We start from the raw sequence: 14450 nt of genomic DNA on the forward strand, positions 1-14450 counted from the left end.
TTCTAGTTTTCATTAATTATAATAACCTTGGTTCACACACACACACACACACACACACACACACACACACGCCTCAGTATCATATTAGAAAAGGACATAGCTTATTAGTGATTTGATCCTACATCGACGGTTGAAGAGATGACTGATTTGTTTTTCCTATATTGAAGGTGATTTTAACTAATTTAACATCGCTACTAAGAAAATGAATCTGCTGTGCATTTCGAGATGTTTGTGTTGGAATGATCATTGTGTCAGTTGCAGTGATGAGTGACTTTTTATATCTATGTCCTTAATTACAAACCATCTCTTTTCCATGGCTCTGACTCTTTGCATCAACATTCTTCAAATCAAAGTTATGGATTATGATTTGCAATGTAATATTAAAGAAACAGAATATGATACTGTGATATTGTCACAACAAGCACAGACACTCCCGACTTTTAAAAGGGAGCAGTTGTTTGAATAGAAGACACATTGCTATTAAAATGAATTTTTGCCTGCAAATTAAAAAGTGGTCTGCTTTTCCTTCACCGGAACACATCCAAATCTATAATATCCTCAAATACAAGATGTGTTTTTGTTCGACACTAAGACTGGTGTTACCTTGAGAAGTACCTTCATGTACCACATAAAAAATGTTTACTGTACCCATATTTGGTATCCAGTTTTCTTCCCCTTTATGATCTGACAGTTATTTTCTCACTTTAACCTACTTGATCAACATATTGAGACCAAAAATCATGAAATCAGTTGAAAAATTATACTATTTACTACAATAAAAACCACAAATATGCTCAATGAACTGTTTTGGAACTTGAAAATGTAAACACAAGATACAAATATGAACACATAAAAAAGGTAAACAATTAAATATAATAAAACTATATACAAAAAAGTCCCATAAAAACATGTCTATTTATAGGTGAAATTACACAGAGAGCTACACTAATGCTCAAATATTTCTGTACCAAATTGAAATGATCATATCTTTGGTTTTACATGACCTAGGAACGTCAAACAAAAACTGGGAGAAAGTTTCAAGTCTGTACTTTGGAGTGAAGTTGATAGCAGCGCTCCATGTGACCTTGTTTTTTTGTTAAATGTCACATGATCTGATCAGGACGGTGCGATCATAGACCCCAGAGAGTTAAAAAAAGAGAGAAACACTGGAATAAGACTTTTTTTTTTAATACATGATGCTAAGACCTGGTTGGGGGTTTAATTTATTTTGCAAGGCACTGGGGGAAACCCTGAAATGATATTGTTTCATCACAGCCCATTAGCTGCTAAATGTTGCTCCATTGCCCAGGGGTTGGGGACTTCTCCAGTCCTATACATATGAATAAAATGATTTTGCTGTGGATTCTAGTTTTTGCAGTTTAATTAATTCTACAGTGCACACTAGTTGCCTCAGTGGAGCCAGTGGAAAGCTGCTGGGAGGATTCATTTAGGAGACAAAAAGCTCCGTGTCTGCTGTGGGAACAGGGGGGAGCTCTCATTTTTCCAACTAAGCTGTAGTTTAACTCTATGGAGTCTTGGACTATTTTTGAATCCTTTTCATGTCTATTAGTGTCTTTTTTTTTGTGGTCATTTTGTGTCATTTTGTCTCTATTGTTGTGCCTTTTTTTTTGTTATTTTCTCTTTTTTGTCATTTTGGGTCTTCTGTCTTTTTTGGTCATTTTGGGTCTTTTTTTCTAGTCATTGTGTGTCTGTTGTGTCTTTTTTTAGTGATTTTATGTCTTCTTGTGTCCTTTTTTTTAACCATGAAGAAGACTTTCGTGGACTCCAGAGGGTTAAAAAAGAAAGAAGCATCCTTTTCAATCCTTTTCATGTCTTTTTTGGTCATTTTGTGTCTGTTGTTGTGTCTTTTTTGTCAACAGGAGGGAGCTCTCATTATATCGTTATTTTCATTGTTTTATTAGTTAATCATATTCATCTCAACGGTGATAGTTCAACACACACACACACACACACACAAATAAAAACTCAAAGCTCTTATCAAAATATATTTTATTCTGGACTTTTGTTTCACTGATCTGACTTCAATGATAACAGATCGATGTGATGCAGGTTGCAGAAAAAGAACAAAACATAAATGCTTTGCGAGCCCATGGGAGAGCTGCTGCTGGGCTCACATGATGCTCTGTTGTGGCGGCACAGATAAAGGCTGACTCAGCGACTTTGGCCATGTTTACCCAGACAGACTGTGTGGCATGAACACATCAGAGGAGATACTTTCAGAACTGTTGGCTTTAAATACAGGGAATGAAAAAACAACCCAAAGAGTCCACAGGACTCTGAAGAGGAACACATCTGTGAGTCCATTAGTAGAAATGTCCAATTTATTACAGAGGATACACGAGAAAATAATTTGTAGTTGTACAAAGGTTTCTCAGAAGCAGAGCTCTGGAGGCAGATATAATGTTTTTGGTTTAATTAAACCTCTGAGTGAAGCCAAAGTAAAGCTTAAAAAAAAAAAATCCAATTTAATATATGCGAATAACTAACAGTTTATGATGATTCTGGAGGCCTTTTCGCTGGGTTTTAGTCAAATATTGCCCGATTAAAATGGTTCTTTGGCTCCAGTCACAGAGGTTTGGGACATTTTTAGCACAGAAAAACATATTTTGCACAATTACAGTGTTTCCTTACTTCCTAAGTGACCAATGATCCTACTAATGATCGGACCGGAGGGAATACAGCCAGCTAGAAATCACCTTTTGTTTTTCAGTCGGCTGAATATACATGCAGGCAAACCTGAGAATGCACAGAGCAGAGACACCGGGAGCTCAAAGTGCTCAAATACAAGATTTTTGTCTTTTCGAATAAAATTCTTTGGGTGCTAAAAGTTTACTCTATAAAATATACCGACTGTGCAAAACAATCTTTGCTCAAAATGTCCCTTTATGCTCTAACAATTTAGACACAAATACAACTTCATTTTCAACCAATGACATTAAATCTGCTTCCAGAGCAACTTTCTCCAAAATACAGCAATGAAAAAAAGGGGAACGAGAAAATTTCCCTACTCTTTGCTTGAAAAATTACATTTTAATTCAATTTAGAGATGGTTTTTTTTATTGTCCTAAGCCGAGGAGTAAGTCATTTTCTGGGACCAGGCTTCCCAAAAGGATTCAAAGAAAAGAAAAACATTTTTTATTGAAAATAAAGACATTTTAGTGGTAATTTGCTCCTGGGACGACTCCTCAAGCAAGGTGCCTTCAGAATGACAGCTCAGCTCAGTCAGCCTCACATTACAGGCTCCACTTTTACTATTTGCAATAGCATCAAAGTAACAAAACAAAATATTTTAAAATTTATAGAACAAGTAAATTAATACTGCCAATAAATCATCGATTCACATTGTTTTTTCAAATCTACAAAGAAATTACAAAAATGTAACTTTAAATTTGTCTTTAAAAGAGTATAAAATGTCTCATCAGTGAAGAAAATGGAAGCAGATTTTGGGAAACAGCCAAGAATGAAGGTGAGGGCAGATGAATTAAAATACATTGAATGTAGAGTGTTTTTAATTCACCAACACTGTCATGTTTTGGATGAAAGATTTTACATTTGCCCTTTTTTTTTTTTTTTGATCTTTTTCTGTCTGATTTGCTTCAGAAATGCAGTGTTATGCAGTTATTCCCCCACATAATGACAAGAAGCTGGTAATAAAAACAAACAAAAATTAAAATGTCCAGATATTGCTTTAATGTTGGATCTGCTCTTGAGCTTAGTTCTGAACAGCAACCTTGTGCCGGTGATCAGCCAGAAAGCTCGGCTGCATCATCACAGGCATGACACTGTAGTCTGGAGCGTCTTTGTGATTTACAGTAAGTCTGAATGAGAAACATACAGAACGTGACATCTCTTTCTCTTCTCAGATAAAGGTAGCCCAAAGTCACACTGAAGCCCTCCTCTCCATACCAGGTGGAGGAAAAGTGGCTGGTTTTGTTATTAAAAACAGAAAATAAAATATCAGCTGATCAAAATTTCTGTTATACACAAGTTCGAGGCAGAGCTGCTCTGGAGTAACTAAGTTATTCTTTTAACGGGGCAGAGCCAAAGAACACCGAGTCATTAAAAAGTTATCAAACTGGCAGTGATGTCCCAATGAAGCCTCATGATCTATTTTCTTTATTTGAGCCCGCTAGATGGAGCTCTCTGTTAAAAAAGGCTCAGAAAGCACACTTAATTACCATAAATTATTTTTCTGTAAAACAACACCACCATCTAGTGGGGCCGGAACATAAAGAAAATGGCTCATGAGGCTTCATTAAGAAATCACTAATGATTTTAGTAGAAATGCCATTTTAAAAACTGCTTTCTCCATTCATTCGAGGTTGGGAAAGATCAAGTTATATCAGATACAGCTTGGCTGTCTTTTAATGATGCATTTCACATTCAATTGTTTAGATAATTACTATCAGCTGAGTAAAACCGTTACGAAAAACTGTTTAAAATGACTGCAAAGCCACAATAATACAATTTTAACTCTAAAGCCTCATTTATGCTTCTTTATATCCACTTCTAATTTTGTAACCATCACTGACCACATATTTCTATGCACCCTTTAGTAGTGATGTGCCAATGAAGCCTCATGAAGCATTTTCTTTATTTTCTGAGCCCACTAGATGGCGCTCTATGTTCAACAAAGGACTGAACAATGCACAATTAATTACTATTGCTTGAGCCTTTTTCTTTAAACTAAGAGCACCATCTAGTGGGCTCAGAAAATAAAAAAATGCTTCATGAGGCTTCATTGGCACATCACTACCCTTTAATGGCTGTTAAGTAACACATCCACTAGAGGGCAGCACATAGTCAAACATTTCTGACAACAGACAATAATGCAAAAGCGAAGGCAGCGTTTTTTCTTTAAAATACTTGCCTTTTTTTTATTAATTATTTCTACCTTGTGTCAGATGTAGTGATGTGCCAATGAAGCCCCATGAAGCATTTTCTTTATTTTCTAAATCCACTAGATGGTGCTCTAAGTTTAAAGAAAAAGGCTCAAGCAATAGTAATAAATTGTGCTTTCAGTCCTTTGTTGAACATAGAGCGCCATCTAGTGGGCTCAGAAAATAAAGAAAATGCTTCATGAGGCTTCATTGGCACATCACTAGTCAGACGGCCATCTCTCTATTTGCTGCTCCATTTGCTCCGTGTCTGTAAGCTTTCAGAGATACAGAAATATGAACAAAATGAAAGAAAAGTTAGGACTAAAATCTCCATCCTTATCCGCATGGAACAATTGAACATAAATGAGCCCTAACTGTAATGATTCAGCTAAAAAAGGAACTACCAACCGTTTGTGTGTATTTGGTTTTACTTGGACAAATACACAAAAAAAGAACTAATTCAGGCTGTTAAATAATGCGTGCACGCTCCCAAATGAATGAGAAACACAGCTGAGCTCCACAGTCAGTAACACTGTGGAGCTCTTTCCCTCGATGGGTTTTTCTTTGGATCTGCCCGCTGATATCATTTCTACCTCCAGAGCATCTGACCACGGAGAATCTGTGAAAACTTTTGCCGTTTTACCACCACACTTCAGAGCATCGTGTGTTTGGTGATTTGAGGCGTTTGAGGGTGAAACACATTAGAAATGTTGTGTCTTACAGATGAGTAAAGGTGAAAAAGAACTGCTGTAATCCTACTGGCTGAGGACAATATGACAACTTAAAACTGCCTTGAACATTCAGACATGTGGAGGTCAGCTTCTCGCCAATTAAAAACTTTAGTTTCCATCACAGATAAGAGTCCAGAGAGAACCGTGGGTCGATCCAATAGTGCACAGAGGAGCTGATTTAAAGCATCTAGATGTACATCATGTGTGTCATGTGACCAGTGGACGCACAGAGACGACACATGAACTACTGCATTTTGTTGAGGTTAACCGTATGACCCACTCACAGCTGCACAAAGCACTGAAACACAGGAGAAAAAGCCTTTAGATCTGCCACACTGGTTTGAAATCATGACGATGACTCGTTTTTTGAGAACTGTTTGGTGCGTGTCCCAGTGTTTCTATGTATGTACGTACTTCTCCAATTAATAAAACTGTGACCTGACAAGCCCCGTCCCCTCCCCCAAAGATAAAAAATATAAAAACATTGAAACAAGAGATCTGAAATTTAAAAAAACTAAGTGCCATCCTATTTTTATGGTGGAGAAGTTGATATGTCTGCACAATGAGATCCAACTAGTAACAAAGATCAACACTTTTTTCATTGTTTTTCATTTTGATGACGATGAGCATGGTTTTTAAAGATCAAAAAAAGCAAAATAGCTTCCAAATTTTGGTACATATACGGATCTGGAACTTTTTTTTGTCTTTCGGTTTTTTCTTTTTTTCACTGCGTCCCTTCTGCATCTCTGGAAGAGTCTGCACAGATAGAGAGGGGCGCTTCCATCCGCCCGTTTATCCGTCTGTCCGTCCGTCCGTCCGTCCATCTGTTCACCCCTGTGTCTGGACCTGCTGTGTCGGGTGCTTGCTTCCTGTTCCTGTTTCCTGCTTCCTGTCTGTCGGTGGGCGGGGCCATAGTCGTAAGCGTGAGCAGTACGCAGGGCAGGCAGGGACAGTCATTTGGCTATGTACACATTCATGGTCGGTCCATGGCTTCCAACAAACAGCAACACTATTTCCGAAGGTCTAGTACACACACCTGGAGAGGAGAGGACATGCATCAGCATCAAGTCTATAGGACTAATAACTAGGGCCGGGACTTTAACGCGTTAATTAAGGTTAATTAATTACACAAAAATTAACACGTTAAAAAATTGACGCATTTTAATCGCACTAATTTTTGCACCGCGGAACGTTTCTCACTGGATGAGGCGGACCGATTATACTGGAGCACCAACTAGCGTTCATGAGGTCAGACAACAACAAACCACAGTGAACATGAAGGAAGAAGCTGATGAGACGCTTTGGTTGGCCCCGTGGATGATGGGACATTTTGTTACTAAAAACCAACGGATGGAAGCGTCGATAAGAGCATGGTTGTGTTGCTATGCAACAAGGAATTCACATATCACCGCAGCACATCCAGCCTCAAGTATCACCTCAATGCTAAACATATAGCAGCTAGCGGCTAGTGTGGTAGCTAGCATGGATTGTGTTTTACTTAAAAAACCATAGTATTCTAGTTTACAGAAGGTCTACCTACCTATAGGCTACCTGAATTTATGAAATGTACTATATTTCGAAATATGCTATTGCTACACTTAATGGCAAAAATTGCACTGGTCTGTTGGACTTGAACAAAAATAAACAATATTTTTGTTGCTTAAGCTTATGCATTCAGTCATTATTCAATGGTATACTAAAAATCTATGTGAAAAAAATGACTTCTCACTGTTCTCAGGTCAAATATTTATATACGATTAAAATGTGATTAATTTAGATTAATTCATTACAAAGCCTCTAATTAATTAGATTTTTTTTTTTTTATCGAGTCCCAGCCCTACTAATAATAATAAAAAACTTTCACAATAAAAGCCAGAGAAAGAGTGGAGTGGATACTTACAGATCCGTCTGATGCGCTGGCTCCCACTTTGTCCCCTGCTGCATTCCAGCAAACCTCAAAGATTCCCCCCGTCCCTCTGTAACTGTGGACTAAAGCGCCCGTCTGCAGCACAAGAGACACACACAGAGTGAGTGGACAGATAGCAGCTCCAGGCAAAAAAACAACAACAATATTCGATCACTTTACTTCTCCTTTTAGCTGCATTTTGACTACGGCTGGGCGATATGGACCAAAAGTCATATCCAAATATATTAAGGCTGAATATCTATATACGATATATATCCTGATGTTTTTATCACAAAGTGAGAGCAAATGTTCAGTCAAAGTCAGAGTCAAATAAGACATGTCACAAGTAGTTATATTGAAACAAGGGCTGCAGCTAACGATTATTTTCATTATCGATTAATCTGTTGATTATTTTAATGATTAATCGATCAGTGGTGTGGTCAATATAATGTATAAAAAATATCAATCTGTGTTTCTCAAACCACAAGGTGACGTCCTCAAATCTCTTGTTTTGTCCACAAACCAAAGAGATATTCAGTTTATTGTCATAAAGGAACAAAGAAACCAGAAATATTTTCATTAAGAAGCTGAAATCAGAGAATTTGGACTTATTGTCTTTAAAAAAAAACTGATCAAACCAATTATTCAATTATCAAAATGGATGATTAATTTAATAATCGATTATTGTACTTAAGAAACTTTTTCTTCTCTTTTTTTAATCAAAGCTTTATAAAGTGCACATTTAAATAAAAAAAGCATCTGAAATAAAAATAGCCTATGAAATAAAATAGGCCAATCTTTTTCTGAAATAAATATATTTATATGAGAAAAGAATAACGAACATTACAAAAGAACTAAATATTACAAACCCTAGTAGGGCAGCATTTATATATCAAGAAAGAATTTTTTTTTAACTATATCGATATATGTGATATGGTCTAATTCCATATCACATTTAAAAATATATCAATATATTTTTTATATGTATATATCGCCCAGCCCTAATTTTGACCAGAAAATAAGAGCCTTCCAGACCAGCAGCAGTAATTGTTTTCTTTGGCCACTGGAGGGCAGCAGTCATATGAATGTGAACTGATATGTGCAATACATTAATATGTGCAACATACTATCTATCTCATCTGTACCATTTGTAGTATTTTCAGTGGCAATTTATCCATTTTCATATTTATTTATGACATCACCCATCCTTCTTTTAGCTCAGCGTTCTACCTTATTTTTGAATGTTTTACTCATGTTAATGAGTTCAATGCTGCTGAAAAGCTCAATAAAAGCCGAGGAGAACTGGAATGCCTGTTTGCTTTTTGCACATTTGAGCCATTGTTGACATAAAAAACATTGATTGGGGTCACTTTAATGATCAACGATCCACTATGATAGGTGCTGATTTATTTAAGTTATGCCGTGAATTGGCTCAGAAGATATAAATAACACAGAATTTATAATTTATAAACAACCAAACGAGTCAATTTCATCCTGCAGCGACTAAAGTTGCACTGTCGATGGGAATATGATCGATATGAAGTTTACCTATCATAAAAAAACAATGTAACTGTTAAATATGTTAAATACATAAATTAAAAAAAACAGTTAAATGACATGTTTACTTCATGAAATAATTAATTTACACCCATGCAGTGGAAAACCACAGCTGCTAGTTATACATTAGGGCTGGGCGATATATATTGATATAAAAGATATATCCATATATTTTTTAATGTGATATGGAATTAGACCATATAGTTAAAAAAAAAATTTCTTTATATATAAATGCTGCCCTTACTAGGGTTTGTCATATTTAGTCCTTTTGTAATGTTTGTTATTCTTTTCTCATATAAATATATTTATTTCTGAAAAAGATTGGCCTATTTTCTTTTACAGGCTAATTTTATTTAAGATTTATTTCATTTAAATGTGTGTTTATGGAGCTTTGATTAAAAAAGAGGTACTCCTGTTGTTATACAGTATTTATGTTCACTTAAATAAACAGTTTGAATCAGAGCTGCTACAATTGTTCGATTAATCGAACAATAATCGATTATTAAATTAATCGTCAACCATTTTGATAATCGAATAATTGGACAATAAGTCCAAATTCTCTGATTTCAGCTTCTTCAATTTGACTATTTCTGGTTTCTTTGTTCCTTTATGACAATAAACTGAATATCTCTTTGGTTTGTGGACAAAACAAGAGATTTGAGGACATCATCTTGTGGTTTGGGAAACACTGATTGATATTTTTATACATTTTAATGACCAAACAACTAATCGATTAATCGTTTAAATAATCAACAGACTACTCGATATATATTTTCGATTTATATTTTTCATCACGTTTGCATGAACAGTGTGATGTCATCACCCCTTCCTGCAGTAGCTGGCCTATGAGACTCAATAAATGGTTTTAAAGTGTCCCAGTTCTTCCTACCTGTGTGTTCCAGATGTGCACGCATTTGTCAAAGGAGCCGCTGGCCAGATGGCGACCGTCAGGACTGAACGCCACGCTGTAGACTGGCTCCTGGTGTTTAGTCAGCGTGTGGATACAGATTCCTCTCTCCACGTCCCAAAGACGGACCGTGGAATCGAACGAAGCGCTGTGGAGCAGAGACGGGGACAGACAGGGTTGTAGAGTCATTTGTGCACAAATAAAACTATTGTAGAGAGTTAAGGATTCTGGGACAGGAACACTTTCACTTCTCTGCTGCACTCAGGTAAGAACTTAAAGGCAGAAATGATCAGATAGTATGGGAATGCATTGGACACTTTTTTTATAGAACAGATAGACAGACAGATAAATAATAAAAATGCCAGTATAATAATAGTAGTATATCAAAGTAATAATATCATAGCATTGTGTCATATATTTAGCATGTGCAGGGTGTACATACATACATAACATATTATATGTAAACATGTATAAATTATATATATACATATATATATATATTTTTTTTTACTTTAACTAATCAGCCAGTGGGTAAAGCCAATGATCACACACACACAGACACAGACACACACACACACACACACACACACACACACACACACACACACACTGACCTGGCTAGCATGAGGTTAGCGCTGGGATTGTTGGTTCCAGGGCCGGTGGGACTCCATTTGATGGTGTAGATTTCTTTACTGTGGGCCTGCAGGTCATGGACACACGAGTCCTGCTTCATACTCCAAATCTGAAGAGATACATAATGAAAAAAATGTTACGTTTCTGCGAAACGCATAAACCACATCCTAACTTTTTGTTTTCATTTCTTACTTTTTGAATACAAATCACTACACTTCTAATGCACAAAGTAATTTTTGAGCCATGTTGTGCATTAGAAGGTGTTTATATGTTGTTACCAATTTAAAACCTGACAAAGAAGACACAAATATTAACTCTCCTATTTTGTTAAATTGGCGTTTTTCCAATGGAAAATATATTATTTGGTGGCTCTAATAAGTCTCAAATGTTAAAATATGTGATTTTCCAATGTAATCTGGTGGTTATAACAACTCTTTTAAAGTTAAACCTTGAAAATAAGACAAACATAGTTACACATATACTCAAATTGTTAATTTAGTGAATCACTTTTTGTATCACTACGCTTCTAATGCACAAGCTCATTTTTCACCCATGTGTGTAAACTTGATGTAATAATACAAAAACTATTTTTCTTCATAAAGTATGAAAGGAAAAATGGATATAATGATATGTTGTAATAAAGAAATGATCAGCATTGTTAGGTCACAGGGAGCTCCAACAGTCTCAACTCACCTTCAACGTCATGTCGTCTGAGCAGGAGGCTAACAGGTTCCCTGTGGGGTCCCACTTGATTGCATTTACTTCATTCTGGAGAGAAAGCAGAGAGCTTGTTTGTCATGTGTAAACCAGTTCAGCCTGACTATTCACATGAACAGTGACAGTAATCCTCTTTGGCGTATTCAAGGCAAGGCAAGTTTATTTGTATAGCACAATTCAACACAAGGTGATTCAAAGTGCTTTACGTGAACCTTAAAAACAGCAAGGCACAATTGAAAACAGTAAAAACAGTCAATTAAAACCGGGAAATAATACAAAAAAATACAAATAAGATAAAATAAGATACAGCAGGGTAAGAAAAGAGATAAAATAATAAAAAGCACAAGTCAAACATTGCGTAGTTAAAAGGTAAGGGCAGTAGAGTAGAGCAGATAAGTGCTAAAGTTAAGAGTACGCTGCAGTAAACAATAGTGTTTTTAGTCCTGATTTAACCCTCTGGGGTCTGAGCGTATTTGCTCTTTATACACCACATAATATTTACTATACTCATGTTTGGTATTTGGTATTTTCTCAGCACAATGTCAACATGATCTGACAATTATTTTTTAACTTTAACCCACTTTATTAACACATTGAGCTTAAATTTTACTATTTAAGACAATAAAATCCACAAATATGCCCAATGAAATGTTTCGGACCTAAAAAAATGTAAACATAGGTTGCAAATATGAACATATAAAGGTAAAATTCAAATATAATAAAACTATACACAATAAATTTCTGTAAAAACATGTTTATTTATAGGAGCAGTGTTAGATGCTTAGACCCCTTTTTTTCCATTTTTGCTAAATGAACGCCTGCCTCGTCCGATCCTACTTTTATACTTGAATAAATAATTTTGTACTATCAAATTAAATCAATCATTTCTTTGGTTTTACATGACTTTGGCACGTCAAACAAATCATAGACCCCAGAGGATTAAAGGAGCAGATCTACAGGAAGTTTGTTCCACAGATGAGGAGCATAATAACTAAAAGCTGCTTCACCCCACTCAGAAACACTTACTGTGTGTCCCTGGAATGTTTTAATGGGTCTGTCCTGTCCCAGCTTACAGACATGGATGCACATGTCGGTACTACAGGAGGCGAACGTGTTGTTGCTCTGCCAGTCCACATCTAGTGCCGGAGCTGTGGGAGTCACAGAGACAGATGGACATTAGCAGGATCAAAAACAAAGCTGGAAAGTTCTTAAAGACGAGAAGAAATGCTTCTGTACCTGAATGGAAGGGAAACTGTTGTTTGGCTTCTCCTGTATGGGCATCCCATATGATTGTTGTCTGGCAGGACACATGTGCATGTACAGTTAGAGCTAACAATGACTACACAGTACATGTATTTGATGCTACACGTTATCAGACATGCAGCCTGGAGCTGACTGAGAGAACAGATGGTAGTTTACCTTGTCTACTCCTGCACTGAGGATGAAATTGCCTTTTTTATTCCACTTAAGGGCAAAGATGGGACCTTTGTGTTGGCCAAGTGTGCTAGCCAGGTTCCCTGTGGAGCAAAACACACAGAAAGGAAATCTGTCAGTGTCAAATTTAGAACACACCAACAAGCCATTAACCCATTCTGATCCTTCTAGTGTGTCCAGACGTTTTATTATGATGGGACTGCACCCAAATGCACAATCCTAATCACAGTGTTCTGCTTCATTAAAAAACACTGCAGTAGAGACACACACATTTTTTTCTTTAGCATGCATGAAACAGCACATACGCACTTTTTAATCTATTAAAAACATCATACTTTATATTACTTATGCGGGTCAAAATATAATTTAAGATTTGTAGCTTTTACTCAAGAATCTGTTCACTGAAATGAACAGGGGATGTGAACGTCACTGCAAAGAAAATAGGAAAATAAAAAAGGGAAAACCTATTTTGATTTATTCCAATTAGATTTTATAATGACACAATCACCATATAAAACACGCTGCATATATATTTTGTATTATTAAATGAAGTGCACATCTGTAATCTGATATTTATGTGTTTAAAAGGATCACTTTATTCATATAAAATTAGCTAACCATTCATTAGAAATGAAGAAACTAAGACTATTTATTCTATCTAATTATACTATCAAGTGGTTTCTTAATAATAATAATAATAATAATAATAATAATAATAATAAAACATATTATTTGTAAAGCACTTTTCATAGAGAAATCTCAAAGTGCTACAGAAACCAGAAACAAAATACACAGAAAACACTAAGAGAAAAATCAGACACGTTAAAATCAGCAGTAGATAAAAAGACACAGGTAATGAAGTGCATTAAAGAAAACAGCTAAAGGAGCAGATTAAGGTGCAGAGACAACAATAAAAACATCTAGGGACAACAATAAAAAAGTTTTAAGCCCTTTTTTAAAAGTGTCCACAGACTGGGGTTTTAACGTAAATGCCTTTTTTCTCCTGTTCACATTTTTTCGTCCATTAGAACAAACTGAAAAAACCCCCACTAATGATAATAATAAGTGCTTTTAGAGTAGAAATCCACCACTGCAATATTGTTTGTGTGTTTGGGACATAACTTTGGTTTTGAACAACACAAACTGGGTCAACACCTGAGTAGCAGTGTGCAGACCTGCCTCTAGGTGGCAGCATTGTTCAAGGATTCACTGAGCCATGTGACAGGCAGAAATCACATTTAGGTTAGGGTTTCCACGGCAACACTTGTGTTTCTATTCATATACAAACATCTGTATACAACAGGGTACAACAAGCATTTTTCAAGGACTTTCAAGGTCAATTTTTTCCAGCAACTTTCACCTGCTGTAAATTGCATGTTTTAGATGAGTACTCACATACTAAAAGGGGGAGATTTCACTGAACCATACCAACAGAGATGGTATTACACTTTTAGGAGGAACGGTCTTTATTTCAGATAGGCTACTCGTTATTTTTTACATTGAACATGTGATTATCTATAGTCTATAGATAGATATAGTCAGATTGCAAGAGAAATACAGTAAGAATTTCAAGCACTTACAAGCACTTTATCCAAAATCCAAGCACTTTTTAAACCTTGAAAATACAACATTTAAATTCAAGCATTTTCAAGGATTTCAAGCAC

The 14450-nt window shown here is 36.0% G+C and overlaps 1 protein-coding gene across 1 annotated transcript in view; it reads right to left on the reverse strand.

The window, feature by feature from the left end:
- Positions 1-5081: 5081 nt before the first annotated feature.
- Positions 5082-14450, reverse strand: part of tbl1xr1a (TBL1X/Y related 1a) — a 59904-nt gene continuing 50535 nt past the window's right edge. Inside the window, exons 9-16 of the mRNA XM_059340584.1 lie at positions 12772-12869; positions 12589-12649; positions 12379-12500; positions 11329-11403; positions 10617-10744; positions 9985-10150; positions 7533-7634; positions 5082-6668 (exon numbers count right to left, since the gene is read on the reverse strand). Coding sequence (XP_059196567.1) covers positions 6642-6668; positions 7533-7634; positions 9985-10150; positions 10617-10744; positions 11329-11403; positions 12379-12500; positions 12589-12649; positions 12772-12869 — 779 coding nt within the window. The 3' untranslated portion in view covers positions 5082-6641. The remainder of the gene's footprint in view (positions 6669-7532; positions 7635-9984; positions 10151-10616; positions 10745-11328; positions 11404-12378; positions 12501-12588; positions 12650-12771; positions 12870-14450) is intronic.

The sequence above is a fragment of the Centropristis striata genome, chromosome 9 (assembly GCF_030273125.1).
Source record: "Centropristis striata isolate RG_2023a ecotype Rhode Island chromosome 9, C.striata_1.0, whole genome shotgun sequence".
Taxonomy (NCBI): domain Eukaryota; kingdom Metazoa; phylum Chordata; class Actinopteri; order Perciformes; family Serranidae; genus Centropristis; species Centropristis striata.